General features: G+C 38.6%; 1 protein-coding gene across 1 annotated transcript in view; it reads right to left on the reverse strand.

The window, feature by feature from the left end:
* The window catches only part of LOC109414261 (glutamate decarboxylase), a 72,871-nt gene that overhangs the window by 25,843 nt on the left and 24,694 nt on the right, over positions 1-22,334 (reverse strand). Inside the window, exon 3 of the mRNA XM_019688075.3 lies at positions 14,011-14,250. Coding sequence (XP_019543620.1) covers positions 14,011-14,250 — 240 coding nt within the window. The remainder of the gene's footprint in view (positions 1-14,010; positions 14,251-22,334) is intronic.

The following is a 22,334-nucleotide window of genomic DNA, read 5'->3' on the forward strand; positions in this document are numbered from 1 at the left end:
GGCGAAGACTAGAGCAGTGGCGAAGTCTAGTGCTTTTACCCTAAATGAGATCGCGTTTGAGTGAATGCTTTCTCAATAATGTAAACAAGTTTGTGTAAAAGAGACACAGTGGACTTTTTAACTAGACTGGGAATCACGCTGAATCACACGAAAAGACACGTTAGGCAGATGAATGATCGTTAATGCGTTCCAAGTATTTCAGAAGAGATGAAACTGATGAGTCCGAAACTCTAAGCTTCTTCATACAATGCTCGACACAGATACATCAGTTGTGACATATCTCTGGTGGTAGCTCAGTAACAACCATTGCATTGCGTTGTCGACAAGCACACATGCACAAATTCCCGAAATGGAGGAGAACATGACTTTGGAGCCGACCAACTGAACATGAACACCGTGAAGGATACCAACCCATCCCCTCTAACATTATCACATTTGTAAAAGGCGTATGTAGCCGATGCGGTAAGCGCACGGATATTCAGCATGCCTATGCTGAGGAAGACAGGTTCAATTCCAGGCAGGCAAGCCAGTTGTTTTTTTTTTAATCTGTATCACTCTTTTCAAAAATCTGTATCTCATACAAAATGTTTGTCACGTCGAGGACCTGGGATCGAATCCCACTCCTGACAAACTCGCAAAATGTGAGTTCTTCCTTCTAAAGGGAAGTAAAGTGTGGGTCCCGAGATGAACTAGCCCAGGGCTAAAAATCTCGTTAATACAGATAAAACAAAATAGCCCCTCAACTCAAGCTCATAAACCTGTAATCCATATAAAACGAAATCTATGCGGTGTGGATGCTCAACCATCATTATAATACAGATAAATCTGTATATATCCCAAGTAACAATCCTAATTCTATTTGGTTTTATTTGTTTTTATGATAGTTTTATCGGAACATTGCATATTCTAGTTGATCTTTTCGGAGTTTCAGCTGAGCACAACTATTCTTCGTCAATATGTGGTTTTAAAAACACCTCTAAGAATACTTGAGGTTCAGTTCATAAAACCATAAACACAACAAGAACTGTTGATCTTATTTTCAGTTTTATAAGGTTCTTGTAGCTATCTTCAATCATCCGTTCTTGATCAAGAGCAACTGTTCTCACATAAGAACAGTTTGGTACATGAAAAATACAAGAAAAAACTCAAGCATCAGATTTTGATTCTCATCGTTCCATTATTGCTGCCAATCAAGATCACCTACCCGAAAACCCAACCGCGACGCGGTGCAATGCCAAGTTCCTCCGGTTTCAGCATCCGAAATGAGGTGGGTATGGTCATCCAGGACGTCGATTCCCGTGCATTCGGGGTTCCAATCATCGATCTTCAAAATCAACAACTACTTACCTGATGGAAGTGCTGACCGGAGGAATGAGGCACTGCACCGCATCAAGGCCGGTTATCGAAAAAGGTCTGCCTGGTTGGCAACGGTACCGGTCTGATAATTAAATTCATCGGACGAGAGTGACAAAATCCATCGCGGTGCGATAATTTATTGTTTGTTTACTATTTGGCGTACATGATTTATGACGTTCTCGGCGGAGTTTGCATAAACCTACATCAAGAACGTTATAAACCTGAGTAGTCTTCAGTAATACTTCTTACCCTTGCATAAGATGAAATAAATTTAAGACGTTCTTGATGGAGGCCAACCAGGCTGCATTGAGAACGTTATAAATAATAGTATTCTTGAGTTATGCTTTTAGTTCTGGCATGAGTTGAAAGAAATTTAAGACGATCTTATGGTGATGTTGATTAAAACCATCGATGATGGACCGACCACCGGCCTAGATTTCATTGGAAGCCATGTTGAGAAAACTCATGAGCAATGTTCGCATGACCAGGAATAATATTTTTCAATATTTTATTAGTGCGTTATAATGGAAGCGCATTGCAATTTTTGGAAGTATCTTGCAACATATATACGATGAATTTTGCTTGGCATTTGGCATCCTTGTTACACCACGGAAATATTTCCAATTTGTGTAATAAATTAATCCCGATTACAATAATGTGTCATTTTCGGTTGTGTTTTTAATTTCAATTTATTTCATCAAACTTGTATGTCGACATAAAAGCTGCAACAGCAACAACACTGACAAATTTATTATCGTTTTATCGTGCACTTGAAGAATTCTACAAGGAGAGAGCAATTCGCCTTGAGGACAACTTGGGAAGTACAACAAGTTTTAAGAGAAATTTAAAAACAACTCTCCAAGAGCATCTTAGGATGGGCCTCTTTGGTCTTATGGCGGGCTTATGGTTGAGTTGATGCCGTTTTGCAGAGCAATTTGGTTTATGCATGGTTTTATAGAACAGGTGTTGAAGAATACTTCAAAAGTATTATAAAATTAATTTTGTTACTTGGGATGGCATGCATGATTCCAGGTAACCCAAGTAACAATTTCTATGCTTTCTCTGCCGCGTGCTGCATAGTTGTGCCATGACAAAAACCTCAAAACGAAGTGGTGCTTTGTCTTATATTGAGACAATGAATTGCATTATACCGGTAATTTTGTGTGGCATGATTTTTTACGTCATAGCAACAGAGTTTTTCTCCGTGGGAACGTGGGAATATTATTAATCGGTCATCCAATGTAATTTCCGTTCTTTGCATTATGAATAATTTGCAATGTACTTCCAGTGCCAGGTTCTGTTTTCATTTTAGTTTCAGATTCCTTTCAAGTCTTTGGGTTTAATCGTTCATTTAAGGTGTTCTTAGAGCTTCAAAACGGCATGTTGATCTTATTGCGTGCTACAAAATAAATCTTATTGATGCTGTATAGTATGCTACAAGAATATTTCACAAAACCAACTGGCATATAAAACGTTTTATGGAATGGTTTTAACAACCTCCTGTAGGGTTGGCCCTACATGGTTTAATATGGGTTTATCACGGATTTATTAGAGCTGTTAGGATCACTTTGATTTAAAACATGTTTTAATGGTTTATTGTAACAACAGCTTGAAGGCTATGAGAAAACTAAAAATGATACTAGGAAAGTACAGGATCTCATCATAAACGAAATTTCCTTGAATTATTTGGGCATAGACTATATCTTAGTACCTGTCACACGATATACAATGTATCAAACAATTGTCCGTACAGCATTTTTTTCGTCATAATAATTTTTCATCCAAATGTTCAAAACTTTTTTATACGTCAATAAATGCTGAAATTTTGACCAATCATAGACCATATACTGATGCTCCATTGGTGAGATTTTGAGCGAGATTGAATGAATTTTCTGAAAGTTATAGAACTTTTAGTAAATATCTATATCTATATCTCAAAGACTATTAGATGAAATATTTTCAAACTTTTTTGAGGGAACACTAACACATGAACATTTAATAAGCAAACTTGTAAGGGTTAATTTGTTCACTACAAAAAAAAAATGTGAAAAATCTGTTTATGTAGTTGACGATGTTTATAAATTCACCATATTTTACACATATATTTTGCCAAACGTTTTCCTCTACACAGTAAAACCGCTCAGCACTAAAATGTGTAAGACCTACTCATTAATGCATAATTTCCATACAACTTATAAAATGTGTAAGAGTTACACATTCACAAAATCTGCTCCTGCGCCAACAAAATCGTTAAAGTTGCATTTTTTTTTGTATAGCAATCTAGCTAGGTTTACTAGTGACCTTGGCGAACCAAAAAATATAGCCATTTCGCATCTAGAATAGTGTACGAGCAGATTATGTGAATGTGTAACTCTTACACATTATATGAGTGGTATGGGAATTATGCATTTATGAGTAGGTCGTGCACATTTTAGTGCTGAGCAGTTTTAGCGTGTAATATAAGTGCATTTATTGAACAAAAAATGCATAGGACCTATTCTGCACATGTGGTTTCCTGTATAAAAATATCGCATTAAGAAAGTTTTAAGAAGTTGAAAACACTTGGCACTTTTATTGACCAAAACATGATATATTTCCAAATAATACTCTGAACATATACTGATTCTTCATATTTTTTGTAGTGTATAAAACTTCAAACAAAGCTGCATTTGAAAGCCTTAGATACGAGCTGTAACACAACAAAAAATGAAAAAGTTTCATAAAGGTACATATTGAGATATAATGTTTTAAAAATTTGTTCAAAAATCTCACAAGTATTTCTATAACTTTCAAAAAAAAATCGATCTCTCTCAAAATTTTACCAGTGGAGTTTCAATGTATTGTTTATGATTGGTCAAAATTTCAGCGTGTTTGATCAATATTTAAAAAAGTTATGAACATTTTAATGAAACATTATTTTGACGAAAAAATTGCTGTATGGACAATTTTTTGACACACTGTATATACAAAATGGTTAATGGCCTCAGCTAACAACTGTGGAATGGCGCAACACTAAGCTAAGAAGCAGGTTTTGTTCCAGATGGAACTTACGACAAGAAGAAAAAGCAAACATTTGTGAATGAACCCTCAACATTTTGTTGAAAATAGTCTCGATGACAAAACACATCAAAGCACATTACTTCTGCTCAGCAAACCAGAAAATAGTATAGGAAATTACAATTCTTATCTTGTTTCTTCCTTCCTCATACCGGGTAGGCAATCATCGCTATCATTATGCGCAGATAAATACATCATGCGAATGAAGAGGCAAGCAACTTTTTTGGGAAATTCTCTAGACAGAAAACTAGCCGAATCAGGAGACCTTGCCCCGAGTTATCATCCCATAAAAGTCACATCATATCTACACCGGTAGTGGGTGGAATCTGCAGGAGTATCTTTGTTTGAAATTGTTTTCCACCCACACGCGAAGCATGTTGAATGCACATCACAAGTCAGCAGGGGACACGTGACCGAGATTAGATCAATAAGTGGCAATAAATAGAAGCAAAACCAACATTTCCTTTCCCTGATGAATTTAATCAAGCACGTTTATTCTTCTGAACCCCACGCGGAGAATCTCTTCCCAACAGCAACGGTGTGTGTGGTGTTCGCTATGAAGCAATCTCTGATCCTCTGGGAGGATGTCGCCTCCTCTGTTGGCAGCAGGTTCGAGTTCCGGTTCATCGATGCGTGGCGGACAACGTCAGCGGCAGTCAGTGCGAAATGCTAATGTATTATGAATTAGGATTAAATTTCAATGTAAATTCCACTTTAGAGGCTTGTGGACGATGGGGGAACATTTTTGGCCTGAGGGCTGCATTTTATTACCTCTAATACTATTATACGTGACGCCAGGCGTTTCCCTCCTGCAGGGCAATCAAGAGCGTACTCCTCATAAGGAGTAGCTACAGGCAACGCTGAGAAGTGTTGGTGATACTAATGTTTTTGTTTATTGTGATTAAATGATTGATTATATGTTATTGTTGTCGCGAGCGTGCCACACAAGTGAGTAATGAGTTAGCCGCAAGTTTTGGAATGTGTTAAATGTATTCATTACACAGCGTAACACAAATCAACTTTTGGTCTGTCTCAAGAGCAAACTTATGTGTCTCTGACAGATTTTGGGTCGCTGAATCCGAATCCGGGCTAAGATTCGTTCCAGCACGTCACAATTTTGAGCTATACTCCAATTTATAAGGCAAAATATGCGTTTTTGGGCTTTTTTGACTGCCAGCCATTAAGCATGGACATATTTTTTTAAGCAATCAAGTGGTGAATTGGTCAATTAACCTCTAAATTAATGACTCATGCGAAATATTTTGTTTTACTAAATCAAATCAGGCCAAACATGTCTAAAGGTCCTATCTGCAGAAGAGAGGCTCTCTTTGGTTTCCCTCTCCTTCGGTAATATCTCCGCTGTTTATTTGTATTATGATTGTCTCCTTGCATTGAACGATGGTCAAAACAATCGTCTTTTGATTTCTACTGCAAACATAGTTAAAAAGTGTACCATTACATTGCAATAATTGCAAGAGAAAGTGAACAAAGAGAGCCTCTCAAATGCAGATAGGACCTATTGAAATGTTTGGCCTGAAATGCTTTCTATGTGCTAAGACGTCATCCGACAGAGCTGCAGAGCTCCGTGTATAGATTTTTTTTTACTTAGCATGTTGAGCAAATTTAATTTGCTACAGTCTAAAGCAAGTGATGGTGCAAGTTGCATACCGCCAGAATACCTTCAAGGTAGATTTATCTAAATTTGTAAAACGTCCGAGTTTTGAGTATGTTCATAATTTCGTTTTTCGAACTGTTGGACTGCAACAATGGCAAGTGAAACGATTGCAGATGAGCCACATACATCACTGTGTGTATGTCAAATGTGTAGATCTACCTACAGCTCTACAAGTGGTTGAACAACACAATGAACGCACCGAATTGGAAGTCGACGGAACACGTTACAAAGTATGTCTGGCGATGGACGATCAACGCACAGAGGTTAAGATACATGACCTCTCCGAAAATGTGACAAATGATGATATTGCTGTATATCTTCAACGGTACGGACAAGTTCACAGTGTGAAAGAATGTGTATGGGGGAAAAATTTTGCCGGCAGCGGAATTTATTCTGGGGTGCGTGTGGCAACAATGACACTTAAAGACCACATCAATTCGTTTGTCACTATCCGATCAGAACAAACCCTGGTTACTTATACCACACAGCCAAAATCATGCAGGTACTGTAAGCAACCGCTACATACTGGTAGATCTTGTGTAAGCAATAAAAAAATTACACAGCCCGTAACAAAAAACAACAACCCACTGTGCGATACTCGCCCCGCAACACCAACAACGACTAAAGCTGATGACGCACAACATACTGCGAAACGGAAGAATGAGACCCAGCAAATACAACCGCAGATTGATACTGAACAGAATGAGCGATCACCACCACGGAAGAAAGGTGATCTTTGCCGAGAAACGATAACGACACCGACGAAGCAGAACGACAAACAATGCGTGACTGATGGAATAGAGGATAGCGATATGGAAACGTGTACGGATACTGACACCGATCCCGATCCAAAAGATGTAGAAGGATGGCTAGCTGTATATAGCAGACGATCACGACGGATGGAAAAAAAGTTGGCGAAATATGAAAAACTGAATATGTAATTGTGATAGGATTTTGAATAAAGCCCGACCCGAATGATCCTTTGGATTAAAAGGTCGTTAATTAAAACAAAAAAAAAAAACTATCAGGTAAACAAATAAATAAATACAATAAAAATCGAAGCAAGTGTATCAGCGAACAGAAGGCCAATTCCAGAGGCATGTTATTTTTCATTTGGGACATTTGTGGCATTGCCATTATAAGAGCCTATATCATCATCTGCCTGAGCGCTGAGCCCTTCTGCGGGATCTCAGACTGCTCTGTAAAAATGGAACTGAACAAATATATGGTCAGTCAAATCACATGAAACTTCAATGCAGTTCCCACTACGAGCCAATCCAAAAGGCTGATAACGATAAACCCCAAGAAAATCCAACAATTATTAGGTCTCAACAAAAGGGATCTCAACTCAACATCTACACCGGTCTAATAACTGGACACTGCCCATGCAGATACCAAATCTACAAAAGATCGGGGTAATCCAAACCTCAAATTGTCGCTTATGTGACGAGGAAAGAGATATATCAGAACACATCTACTGCTATTGCAGTGCACTCACCCAGCGTAGGTTCAAAGCTCTCGGCAAGCCCTTCTTAGGGCCTGCTGACATATGGGTCTTATCCCCTAAGGACGTGGTTGGCTTTATAAAGCTAGTATCGCCAGAATGGTAGAATCACATACCGTAACTCATGAGTCATGCAGGATCTCTATTCATCAATAACAGGTGTTCTGGAGTTCAATCGATACCAAGGTATCTCAGTGACAAACATGTTACTGAGATAACTTGCGTACCTCACAGCAAAAGGGTATTTCACAAAAGTTCTAAAATCTGGACGCAGTGATCTTTACCCAACAAACGATTGAGATCATCTGCCTGAGGGAGACGCACACTGGGGCAGAACGCTGTTTTGGACAGACAGAACCCCTAGTGCTCTGGATATCCATCGTAGAGGTTTGGTGTCTTCAGAGAAGAGTCTAGTATTTGATCTAGACAAGTTGCCACTGATGTAGATCCGAACACATTAAAACTCTAAAGTGCACACGAAAGGCGCAGTGGGCCACTTTACTAAAAAAGTCGAAAAAATCGATTTTGTTAAAAAAAAATAGAACGTTAGATTAGGTTAGCAAAATTATATAAGAAAACGATTGTTCCATAACAAAAACCTACATAATCACGGAAATTGGAGGCTTTTCTTATGAAAATAACAAAAAAAAAACTGATTTACAATTTATTTGATAACCCATAAAGCAGCGGGTGGATCTTTTTGCCAAAACACTAGCATCGATATTGCGGAAAAGAAAAGCGGGGTAACTCGGGGCTTTTGTTCTACACTAGTATGAAATCATCAAGAAAATGCTTACCTACCCGAGTAGAGGAAAAAAACTCAATAAAAGCATATTTTGACATGGAGATGAAAAAGTGATATTGGTTAGTTTGACATAAGAGGTAAAAGTACTGAAAATAATAGCTAAAATTTACTCCTCGACCAACAATATAATAGCATATTTTGCGCTTTTGAGAGCTAACCAATAGCAGCGAGCTAATCGGTTGATCTTCAAATATCAAATTTTGCTTTTGGTCAGAAGTCCCACGAACATTTTTTTGCCATTATGTTTATTGTCGCGCTTATCTTTTATTAGAGTCCTGCGGCGGTCGTACCAAAGCAAAGCATACCGCCGCATGACAGTCGCAAGGCAAAACAAAAGAAAAAGTGTTCCCGCCAAAAACAAAAGCACGTGGGTTTCGCGAAATGACAGATGTTTTTGAATGTATTTGTGACGAACGGCAAGAGTGGCTCAGTGGAATGAGTGTTCTTGCTGTCAAACCCCATATAATGGAATTATATACTTTAAAATCTGGTGACGCTGTTATGATTAGTGACTGTCGCGCTAACATCAGAAGCCAGAGGCAGATAATCGCCATATTCTGATTTTTCTTGAGAGGCATAATACTATTAAAAAAAGTTGGGTTGGCCATACTGATTTTAGCCGCCATCTTGGATTTTTATACTAAAACTTTTTTTCACCATGATGGCAACCACCGATTTCCAAATTTTTTGCATCAATTGAAATCTGAGACATTTATACATAACATATAAAAAAAATAGAGATGTCTTTTTTCCTATCAAAAGTTATCTGCAGTTTTGCAAATCAAGCCACGCACGCTATGTCCAAAGGGAAGTATTATAAAAATCGAATGTACCTCAAATGGTATTCCCCAGCATCGTAGCTTTGGACCTCTAGTTTCAGAATCTGTGCGGTTTAAAATATTTCATCTTAGGGTTTGTGATATTTTTCCTATTTTCCCATACAAATATCGAAAAAAGTCATTTTAAGGTCAATTTCGTCCCATATGAAAATGTATGGAAAAAAAAACCAAGATGGATTATTTTAGACCACACATTTTCTGAATCTAGAGGTCCAAAAATATGGTTCTAGCGAATACATTCTGAGGTACATTCAGTTTTCATAATACTCCCCTTTGGACATAGCGTGCTACGTTTTCTCCATACATTTCCATGCGCACCGGCAACGACATGCAACAACATCAGAGTTTACGCCTGCATGTACACATAAAAGCACCTGCAGCAAAATTTGGGTAAATCGGAGGTTCGTTTCGGTTTTTGACTGTTTCTTAATGATGCGGGCATTGTTTTTATAACTTTTTATTGTTTTGAAAAGCTTAAACCTTCAGCTTTCCGTTAGTGTGTTCAGATTTTAAATCCGTGTTCGGATACACTGCAAAATATCGCTGCATTTATGTTACCCAAGTAACAATTATACTTTTGTGGCAATCCTGAAGTAATTTCTAAGATAGAATAATAAAACCACAGACAAACAGACGTATCACTTGGAACAAATTGAGATAAAAATCATCGTCGCGAAAACATAATCGCCCAATGCTAACCAGGCTGTGTTACGCAAACCACTCAGTAGGTGGCGGTAGTGAGCAAATGTCAAACAGGAGTAAAAACGATGCGAGCGCCGTGACCGAACGATTTGCGAACTACAAAACATTTGAACTAACCGTTAAAAAGGGTAACGATGGGAAGTGAGTAGAGTGAGACGTCTGTTTGTCTGTGATAAAACTTAGCAATGAAGCTCTTTGTTCTGCAAATCCGAGATAAAATAGGCATAAAACATCCATAAGACTAATCTGGCCCACTCTTCAGGAGATCTTCAAAGCTGCTTTCGAAGACTGCTTTGAAACTAGTTGTATTTATGTACTTGCACTGATGATTGATTATAGAACTTCATGAAACTTTAACAAGAATAGCTTAAAGCATGTTGATCTTATAGCTGTCTTTCTCAAAAGTGTCAACAGTGCATAATAAATGAAATTTTTTACCCAAGCATTATGCAGATGCAAACAAATTTTGTTTCATGGATGAAATGTTAATTGAACTGCAAATTAATTTTTATCAAATTGAAATGGCTAAAGCATTAAAATTGCCTGACAGGTCATTGATGACAGGGAATCAAAATATTCCGTGCCATACCCATTTTTTCGTTGATATGCCGCCCAAAACATACGAAAATAACAAAGCGCCCCAAAAATAATATCAATCATTAATATACGAAGACATAAATTTCCTATAAAAACAAAAGGCTACGCCACTTTTTCAATTCTATCTAAACATGGCTGCCGTTCGAAGCGAACAAAACTCATGCAGCCGCCATCAATTGTTATTACCTTTAATCCAAACCCCCTCAAAACAATGATGGAACCGAGTCACCTTGCATGAAAGCTACAGCCTTTATTGAAGATTGTTTTTACTAGTTATGATCTTAAGGCAGGCGTCTTAAATGAAACTTATTCATTTTATTCAAGAGTAACAGCCTTTGACAAATGTTTGTTTACGTTTTCGATGCTAGAAAGTTGTCTCTGTACATTTCGCGTCAAGGTGTGCTATTTCTATTTTGTTTCCCTGTATTTTTACAATTAATAATGAAGTGCAACTTACTAAAACTACACTATTTGGCATGAGCTTCAGCAGAGTCACAGTAAGTACCCATTCCATTTTCGATTCGCATAGCTGTGGCCTGTGTGAGGAACTGGTTGAAGGCAGGACGACAGCAGCCAGCTACTCGCATTTTTGATTGGCCGTAAAATCATTATTTCGTTGACATGATTACTTTTTAGCACAAGAATGGCTAAATTATCAGTGAGCAAACATGTTTATGTGTTTATATTTGCATGAGAACGAGGTTTTTCAACCAATTTGTTACATTCATTATTTGAATTGATAAAATAGTTCGTTGTCTTATTATTATTTCGCATAGTTCTTGTTCCAGAGTGATGGCTCTAGCTCAAGAATAGAAGGCTTCAAGAAGTTTTTAAAGGAGGATTAGTCAGATAAAATGTACTTGAATTAACGAAGCATAAACTTTTAATAAAATATGTTGATGTTATGTGTTGAAAATAACTTCAAATACGCCTAAAAACTTATTATAAGATTCAATGCTCTTGTAAATTCAGTTGTTTTATGCGCGAATTTCAACATTAACTTGAAGACAACTTAAAAACCGCAAACGAACGAAGATTGTTTTCTCTTGATAAAAACAACTACAAATGTTCCATGAATTGGTCATGCTGTGATAAAGCTTCCATAAAAATAGTCAAATCTAAAAGGAATTGAAATTGTTCCTTGGGGGTGCCGGGCCCAGTGCCCGCAAAAGTGCAATGATTTACAAAACTGCAGATAAATTTTGAAAGAAGAAAAAGACATGTCTAATTTTTTGATATGTTATGTCTCAGCTTTTAATTAATACAAACATTTTGAAAATTGGTGGTTTCCAACATGGTGGAAAAAAAATTTTGGCATAAAAATCCAAGTTGGCGGCCAAAATCTATATTACTGACCCTTTTTTTTATAATTGTTAATAATCTTTCCTCTATTCAATAACATTTGGATTTGAGGTGGCTTTAGGCGAAACTTTCAGGTTATAACGGTTTAAATGAGACACCATTTGACCAAAATCGAGGGGTCTGCAAAAATTGCTATGGCTCTAACTAACGAGGGGTCCATCAATTTGAGTAACAGAAAGCATTTTCCTTACTTTTTTTGCAAGGATTTTCAGAAAATCGCCACCTTAAGGACAAACGTCTTGAGATCCCGCTTCAAGAGTGCATCAAAACTTCAAACGCACAAATCTCAAGAAGAAAGCTTCAAACAGCAATGCATTTTATTATTATGTTCTTGCTCACTTGTAATAAGCTTCAAATAAAAAGATCAGTAGACGAATTCCAACGCACTTTTCTTCGAAGAAAAAAAAATTTTCTTGCTGGTGAGCAATGGAAGAAAATTTCTTCTCTTCGAAGAAATTGTGCGCCGGAATTCGGCCACAGGTGCGCTGGTTTTGTTTACAAAGAGATTTGTGCCCTCGAAATCGTGAGTAGGTGCCAAAGTCGGCCATTGTGGCGGCCATTTTGGGATTCTAACAAGTCTGTCCTTAAGCATTGTTAAAGACAAGGCGTGGGCCGATCTCAGCGAGAATTACTCATTGCTAATTAGACTGGTGTCTCGATTATTAACTGAAACCATTTTAAACATGAATCATAGCAAATAACTCGTTATTGAATTAAAAAGAATACTTAACAATACAGATTTGTTAATATATTTGAAACATATATGATAACAATAACCGTTTCCTACTAAACTTATTTTTTTAATGATCAATTACACTAGTTTACAGCATTTTTGAACTCGGTCGGTAAGCTGATGTTAATTTTTGGTGTAGAATCATGCCTTGAGTTAAAAAAAGCGAAAGGAAAAAATTATAGTAGAGCTGAAAACTTTTCGTCTTTCCATACAAGGTTGATGATTTGAAATTGATTTATGTTCTATTTTTAAGCAAAGTCACTCACGTCATCTCATTCTCCTTAATCAATGCTTCGATTGAGCTGATTTTTTACTGTAACTCACCTACATAAGATATGTCAAATAAACGGCGAGGAATAATTTTGATATTAGTTCTTTTTTTCTTATTAAAAAAAATACATTTCATCATCTATTTTTTTTGGAAATTTTGCTAAAATTTAAGAAGATCGTCCCTAAAACTCGCCAATATCTTGAATTTCATCAATCTGACGCAAAACCTTCATTCATCGAATGGGATTATATTCAGCTTTTAATTTATGGAAAAACATTTAAAATTGGTTGACCAAAACGCAAAATATTTGAGTTTTAGTATTTTTTTTAAATATTTCAAAATAGTTGTAAAACTCGAAAACTGTTCTACTTTAACTTTTTTGAAGGTTGGTTTCGAAATCAGCGCTAAATTGTGCCTCAAAAATTTCGTTTTATTTTAAACTAGTATTATTGTTGCGTTGCAATTGCTTATAGCTCCACTCATGCTGGGTGGTGTAATCCGCTGGAGTATGTTTATATGAAGTAAAAAAGAAACATAGAGCTTCTACAAAGTGACTAAAGACTGGATGACAAAACACCACTTGCATGAGCAAACGAAAAGAACAATCAGCAGTATAGAACGAATATGATTGCAATATCAGGGGCAGACAGCGGCAAAATACGTTCCCCCATCCAGACAGAAAACATAACGTTCCAGTGTAACCATCTGTTACCTACAACCGGGGGCGAAAAGTGAGAGCTGATCCGGATATACGTCTGTTGTGCTATTTTGACTGTAATCTCTTTCGTATTGCATGCTACTATACTAGCATTCTTTACTTGGGCCGGAAAACGTGGACTGGCTTGAATGAAACATCCCGTTTTGTTTCCGCCGGTGTCAAACCAAAGGGGAGATTGATCCATCTTCTCGATCCCGTTCAAGGGCCTGTCACATGCTACAGCGGCTTTTCCCACCCAGCCAGCGTGAATGCTTGTCCTTATTTTCACTCATCCTAGAACTCATCATTCTGCAATTACCATCACCATTGAGTTGAACTTGAGAGGCACTGTATAGATAACGTTCAGGAGGGGGCTATGGAAATGTGTGGGAAATATTGGAATTAAACTTACCCGTCTTCACTTGATACTTCAGCGTGATGGCGCAGTCCTTGACGAGCTGTTGCAGACTGACAGCATCATCGGGTACCTCCAGGCTGAGTAGCTTCTTCATATCCTCCGGGTGGTGAAAATCTAGAATTTTTTCCTTGCGGTCATTCTGAATGTTGACGTAATCAATGAGCAGTTCCATTATCTTCTGCAAAAACTCTCGAGTTTCTGCCGAGTCCGATGACTGGATCATGGGAATGATATCTGTAAAGTAAATTAAATGATCAGGATTAAAACCTGATGGTACGATATACAAATGGCTGACGATATGTTTAATGAGTTATTATTAAGAAAAAAAACACCTACTACTGTTTTTTATAAAAAAAAAAACACATACGGTAAATCGTCGTAAGAGTTAGTAAACTAGTAACAATGCATGAAGGGTGGGGACAGCTTTCCAGTTTGAAACAATAATGCCATATTTTCCCATACAGCAAAAAAGACAACTTAAGCTCTCGCCAAATCCTCAATTAGCAATTATTTCTGCAATGAAACAGCAGGCACCGATGTGATGGAGAACAGAGTTGATGTACCGTCACTCAGTCTATAGAGATAATTCCACTTTCCTCAATTACTCTTGTACGCCACTCCTGCAGACAATTATTGTTATGTTGAACTTTGAGAGGTTTTAACTTCTTTTTTTTACAAAATGCTTCTGTGTACGAAATTTTCTTAAAAATGGTCATAAAAAAATGTTCCGAAAGTTGAAAAAAGATTATTTTTACGCTAAAAACATAAATATGGTGACCATGTTGCGACATTGGGTATTTTTGGCAGGTTTGTTCACTTTATCAGAAAATTGTTGAGAAAGTATTGAAGCCAACTTTGAGTTCAGCATGCTTTAGAAAACACCTCATGAAAAAAGTACAAAGCTGCCGAAAATACAATCAGTTTGTACGAGAAAAATCTAAGAAAAATCGAAATTTTAACTTTACCGAAGATTATTTCCATATTTTCGTACACATAAGGCAACATCAAATCTTTTTTGTAGGTGAATTCATCAAATTATCCCCATCATTTTGCCACACAGGCGACACATCTTCCGGTCACCCTTCCTCGCAAACTGTATATAGGGTAGAATCAATTTTGGTATCCAGCTCTTCCGTTTTTTGAGCCCCCGTCATCCGTTTCAGTGAACGGGAAAATACCTTCGCAGATAGAGCGTATCTTTTCTCCGAGTAAAGGCCCGAACCGAAGAGGGTTGGCAGGCCCGACGAATTTAACGTCCCTTCTTCGGTGGGTCGTGTGTATAGATTTAATAAAATAGCTTATTCTTGAGGGGATTTCTATAGCAAATAGCACCCTCCGGTTTCTGGAGTGTACCATTTATTCTCCCATTTTCGGCTATAAACGTTAAATAACGCAGTGGGAATTCTATTGGCATCGGGTGGAAGTTTAATTGTGACGAGCCAAATCATGGAGTCATTATTCGAACTCTGCTGAAAATTAATTTGCCTGGTTATAGCGATTGATTACATGTACAAAACAAATGCAAAAATTCCCCGAAACGTCCATTCAAATGCGATATTTTTTCCCGAACCTGAATTGGAATATCTTCATCCTGTGAGTGGGCACATTGAATCTTCATAAATCATGATAAATCTATAATCCTATGACGTGCTGAAATGTACTCCCTTGGGTAACGTTTTTTACCCACTGGCTATAGCAAAGTGAACATCATCGGTTAGATAGGAGTCAATGTTGGTGTTATCTTTTTGCTATTCTTTTTCCCTCAGTATATGTATATTCAGAGGTAATCCTAGAAAATGATGTTTCATAGACTGATCAAGCTATTCCAGAAAATTTTCGATAGATTTCTGCTTGTTGCAGTGAAAATTATGTTAAAGTTCTCAAAAAATACGGAAGTTCTACCAGAAAGTCAACACCTCCTGCAACGGCTTTGTACCGCGAGCCGCAACTTGCAGCGATAAAGTTGGCTCCCCCTGATGAACGGACGTAAGGTGATTGAAAGATGGAGGCGGAACTTCGATGAACACTTGAATGGCGAGGTGAATGTAGCCACGGGAGACCAACGCATTGGAAGAAAATTACGAGCACAGTGATCTCGACGTTCATGGATCGATTCCAGTCTGAACCATTTTGTGATTTTTATGCTCTTTTCATAAGTTTATCTTATGTAATTAGGTCATAATAAGCATGATCAATTTTCGTAAGGTATTCTTATGGCATCCATACTTTACAGTTTAGGCTGAATTTCATAAGGTATTTTGATGAATTTCGGTAGTTTACTTCGCTGAGTGTGTCTTTCATCTAAAACGAATAAATTCCTAAAAAGTTATCAAGCTGGCTTCATCGACGACCGGTCAACAACGGACAAGATTTTCACATACACGCAGAAAAATAAATTGTAAACACAATTAAATTCTAGTTCAAATCAACTAATTTTTCAGTTTACCATAGCGACAAACTGATTTCTAGTTTAAACTGAACTGTTCTATTGTTTGATAATACAAATATTTTCATTTGTCGAAATTTTTGACAGTTTGTTAAAACAAACAGAGATATGGTATTTTCAACATGAAATAATGGATTGATTCAAACGACTGCACTTTTGCCACTAACAAACCCGGAATGTGATTGTGTTGGTGACGGCAGCAACTGCGGCAGCTCGCAAATCTATTTTTAGACCGTCGATAAGCGGATGGGGAGGAGAACGACTAAAAAAAAGGCGAAACCGACCAACCTTTTGTGAATGCTGTAGTGAGTACCTGCGCGTTATCCACCACAGCTGCACTTGAAAGTTGGCGTGATGGATTTGCTACACCTTCTTCGTTGTGGCGATGTTGGGGTAAGCTTTTTTTTCTATTTCTTCTTCTTCTTCTTCTTCTTCTTCTTCTTCTTCTTCTTCTTCTTCTTATTATTCTTCTTCTTCTATCGTGTGACAGGCACGAAGATACTCTATGCCCAAGGAAGTCAAGGAAATTTCCTTTACAAAAAGTTCCTTGACCGACCGGGAACCCCAAGTAACCATGAAGCTGTATATTGAGCCTCAATTTCACTTTATATAAAGCTTTATAGTGTATTATATGACATGCGATGTAAAGTTACTTTGTCATAAAGGTACCATCAAAGTAGGTTTACAATCGAAAGTGGCGCTTTACTGTAGTCATTCATTGCTAAAGTATATAAAAAGCTTGTACCATATAAACACTTTTTATCAAATATAGCTAATGCAATGAAATCACATGGCAAGCATATTTGAAGCATCATGAGAACAAAAGAAAAAAGTATTTTACTATTGCCTTTTTTCTCTTAATCTTTATTCAACTTCTTCGCTGTGATGAGTTTTTTTTATGTATCGGGAATCAAACCTAGATTGCTGCTGATGCTGCACCACGATGGAACCCGGACGTGCTAACGGTGTGTGCTACGACTGCCATGCATTTCTATCGCGAAAATTGCGAAATATACAGTAAAGTATTCCCAGTTTATACATTGAGGTGTGGCGTTTTTAACTGCTTGAAAAAGATGTTCTGATTGATTTTCACTCCCTCAATGCATAATTGCGTGAGTGCCCTAATCGAAAAATTACTATTATTTCTATCAGTAACATTATTTATCATTTCAAAATATTGCTGTGTGCATTCAAAATGCAAATACCAAAAGCGGGAGCACCAAATGCGGTAAGATTTTCTAACAAGTAACCCGATGTCAGTGGGAGCTTCCGAATCCTAGGTTGGCGGTGATATAGGGAACTGCACGCCGCGGTTGCTATGGAAAATTCTTCTAAGTCCTTGACGTTTCGTGGCCTTGTTGTTTACGATTTGGACTTAGAAAAATTTTGCTGGTTTTACTGAGGTGCACCCAGGTGGGCAGGGTGGCTTTGATTGAAATTATCAACGCGTGGTTCGTGGGTGGCGGAATGCGCGCGTTCGGGCTCCTACTTGCAAGATTATGAAACCTGACTTGACTACAGTTATGAAGTTCAGCAAGTTGTAAGGCATGATTAGCTGATGTCAGGATGAATCATTGACCACATGGTCACCACTGGCCACTCCGGGAACTTCCGGGATGACCCGAAACAACCTGGAGAACCGGTGATAGGGGTCAATTACGTTTATTTAGCAAAACATGATGAAAAACACCACGGCTCTTTTTTTATGATTTTTCGTCAATTCACTTGTGACTGCATAGCAATACTGGCCATGGTTCCCATGTGCCACTTCCGAAACTTCCGGGATGCCCTGAAGAACCGACATTAGAGGATAATCATATTCTAACAGAAAAATGTGTCATGCGACGGATCTTCCTTCATGAATTTTCATAGATATGTTTGAGGTTGTATCGATGCTAGACATGGCCCCCATTATTGGCCACTTCTGGAACATCCAGGTACCCCGACGGAAACGACAACAAAAGCTAATTACGATCATACAACAAAACATGTAATGTGACCATCATGATTTTTAATTCCTATGTATGTGGTCGTATCAAAAGTGGCCACACTCTTGGTTGACCATTTCTGAAACTTTCTGGGACGCCCTGAGGGAACCGATGGCCAGAATCAATTTGGTTCATTCAGCGACGGTTTCATCATGTTTTTCGAGAATATGCTTGTGGTTACTGCTAAAACTTAGAGAATGCCCTCAAGAGACTGATGGCATATTGAACAAACGCGTTCATATGACAAAATGTGGTGTGTAACGCATCTTGGCTAGGTCCAGAGAAATATCTGACAGGATAAAATAATGCCTGATGGAACTTCCGAAGGATTCCCTGGCGTAATTCCTGGAGGAATCCCTTTCAAAATGTTTGAAGGCATCCTCAACGGAATTTCTTGAGAAACGTCCATCTGGGAATTGCTCCGGGTTCTCCTCCTCCAATTCCTCCAGGAGTTTCTCTAAGAGTTCATTCTAAATTTTTTCCTTAAGTAAGTATGAGAGTTTCTTCCAAAACTTCTCCGGGAATTTCTTCTGTAATTCCGCACAAAGTCCTTCCTGGAACTCCTCTGGGAGTTTCTTCTTAAGTTCCTCTGGAATTCCCCCCGGCAGTCCCTTTTAAATTACACCAGGAGTTTCACGTAGAATTTCACTGTGTGTTTGTCATAATTTCCCCCGAGAGTTTATGCTGAAATTCTTCCACAGGCAGTTTCTCATGAAATTCCTCCGGGAATTTCCCCAGGAATTCCTACGGAAGATGCTTGTAGAATTTCTTTAGTTCATTCTAGAATATCTCTGGAAGTTCCTTCTGAAATTCCTCCGAGAGTTCATCCTGGAATTCTTCCGGGAGTTCACTCTGAAGTTCACGCGGAAACTCCAACGGTAGTTCGACCTAGAATTTATCTGTGAGTTCGCCATAGTATTCCTTCAGAGTACCATCCGGGAGTTTCCTCCTAGAATTCCTCTTGAAATTCCTCATGGAACTTCCTGGATCCCAAAAATGCTTCAGGAGTTTATCACAGAATTGCTCGGATGTTCCTCTTGAAAAACGTCCGGGAGTTCCTTCAGGAAATCTTCCGGAAGTTCCTCTGGAAGTTCGTCCTGCAATTTCTCCTAAAGTTGCTTCTGGAATTCTTTCTGGAAATTCTTCTGGAATCCTTCTAGGAGTTTCTCTGGAGTTAATCTGAGAATTCCTCCCAAAATTCCTCCTTTCTTACCGAAATTTCTCTGAAGGGTCACTTTGAAACACCTTCTGAAATTCCCACAGGAGTTGCCCGTGAAATTTCTCATTAAATTTCACAGGGGACTCTACTTTTATTTCTTAGGGGGGTTTGCCTTAGAATATCTCTAGGAGTTTCTCCTAAAACTCTGGGACTTCCTATTGAAATTCCTTCTGGAGTTCCTCCTCCTCTGAGAGTTCACGCTGGAGCCCCTACGAGAGTTCATCCTGAAATCCTCCGGGAGTAAGTCATAGTATTACTTCGGATTCTCCACTTGAATACTCTCCACAAGTATCCTCCTGGTACCTCTATGAGAGTTCCTCGAAGATCCTGGAATTCCTCTATGAGTTCGTTATATTATGTCTTCGGATGTTCCTCTTGAATACCCTCCTGGAATTCCTTCGAGAGTTCCTCATGAAATGTTACCAGGAGTCCCTTCTGAAATTTCTCTAGGAATTCCTTCTGGCAGATCCTCCTGGAAATCATCAAATAGTTCCTCCTAGAATTCCTGCGGAAATCCTTTCGGTAGTTCCTCCTGAAACTACTTCGTGAGTTCATCCTAGAATTTCACAGGGAGTTTCTCATGATATTCCTGCGAGAGTTCATGCTGGAATTTCTTCGGGAGTTCCTTCTTGAGTTTCTTAGGTTATCCTTTTGAAATTCCTTCATTCCTTTGAAATGCCTGATGGAACTTCCGGAGGATTCCCTGGCGTAATTCCTGGAGGAATCCCTTTCAAAATGTTTGAAGGCATCCTCAACGGAATTTCTTGAGAAACGTCTGGCAAAATGTTTGAGGAATCTCTGACTAATATATTGAGGAAATCTCTGTTGGAATTGTTGAATAAATATCTGGCAGAGATAATCCAGATGCAGTGCATTGCCCTTGCGGAACTCCTAGATGAATCTCTTAAAAAAAAAAACAGATGGAATTCAAGAGCAGTAATTTGCGTAAATTTTAGAGGAGTCCTTAGCGGAGTTCCTGTATGAAGTTCTTAGCGGAGTGCCTGTATGGCGGAATTTCTAAAGAAATTTTGAGAGGAATGGCAGCAGTAATCACCTGCAGTACTCTTTTTTTTTACCCCCGCTGTTGGGGGAATGAAACAGCACTCTAAGAGCAACCCCTGATGGATTTCCAGGAAAAATCCCTGATAAACACCACGAAGAATACCCTCCGGAACTGTTGGAGAAATTTCTGGAAGAACTTCTAGCTGAACTTCTGGAGCAGTCAGTGGTGGAATTCAAGATAAATTACTAGTGAATCTTCAGAAAAATCCCTGGTGAAACACTACGCACAATCCTTTACGAAACTCATGGAATGATACATGGTGGAGCTTCTGGAAAAATAACTGGCACAGCATCTGTCAGAAATCACTAGCACCACAAATTATTTTTAACGACTTTTGATAGGGATTTCTCCAGGAACAAGACCAGGGAATCTCCCAGAAGTTCCTTAACTTTGGTGTAGCTAGAGCGGCCACCAGGATCCGAACAATCAGAGGAACATTTGAAGAAATACTCTTACGAACTCTCGAAGGTATTACAGGAAGGACTACCGAAGGAATTCTAGGAGAAATCGCCATAGGAATTTTGGGAGGAAATCCCAGGGGAACTTCTACGGAAATTCCAGGTCAAACTCCCGTGGGAATTTCAGGAGAAACTTCCGTTGACTTTCTAGGAGAAATTCCACGAGCAGCTCCCGCAGGAATTCCTCGAGGAAATCCTGAAGAAATTTCAAAAAAATAACCTAAGAAACTCAAGAAGGAACTCCCGAAGAAATTCCAGCATGAACTCTCGCAGGAATATCATGAGAAACTCCCTGTGAAATTCTAGGATGAACTCACGAAGTAGTTTCAGGAGGAACTACCGAAAGGATTTCCGCAGGAATTCTAGGAGGAACTATTTGATGATTTCCAGGAGGATCTGCCAGAAGGAATTCCTAGAGAAATTTCAGAAGGGACTCCTGGTAACATTTCATGAGGAACTCTCGAAGGAATTCCAGGAGGGTATTCAAGAGGAACATCCGAAGACATAATATAACGAACTCATAGAGGAATTCCAGGATCTTCGAGGAACTCTCATAGAGGTACCAGGAGGATACTTGTGGAGAGTATTCAAGTGGAGAATCCGAAGTAATACTATGACTTACTCCCGGAGGATTTCAGGATGAACTCTCGTAGGGGCTCCAGCGTGAACTCTCAGAGGAGGAGGAACTCCAGAAGGAATTTCAATAGGAAGTCCCAGAGTTTTAGGAGAAACTCCTAGAGATATTCTAAGGCAAACCCCCCTAAGAAATAAAAGTAGAGTCCCCTGTGAAATTTAATGAGAAATTTCACGGGCAACTCCTGTGGGAATTTCAGAAGGTGTTTCAAAGTGACCCTTCAGAGAAATTTCGGTAAGAAAGGAGGAATTTTGGGAGGAATTCTCAGATTAACTCCAGAGAAACTCCTAGAAGGATTCCAGAAGAATTTCCAGAAAGAATTCCAGAAGCAACTTTAGGAGAAATTGCAGGACGAACTTCCAGAGGAACTTCCGGAAGATTTCCTGAAGGAACTCCCGGACGTTTTTCAAGAGGAACATCCGAGCAATTCTGTGATAAACTCCTGAAGCATTTTTGGGATCCAGGAAGTTCCATGAGGAATTTCAAGAGGAATTCTAGGAGGAAACTCCC

This window comes from Aedes albopictus, chromosome 2, assembly GCF_035046485.1.
Source record: "Aedes albopictus strain Foshan chromosome 2, AalbF5, whole genome shotgun sequence".
Taxonomy (NCBI): domain Eukaryota; kingdom Metazoa; phylum Arthropoda; class Insecta; order Diptera; family Culicidae; genus Aedes; species Aedes albopictus.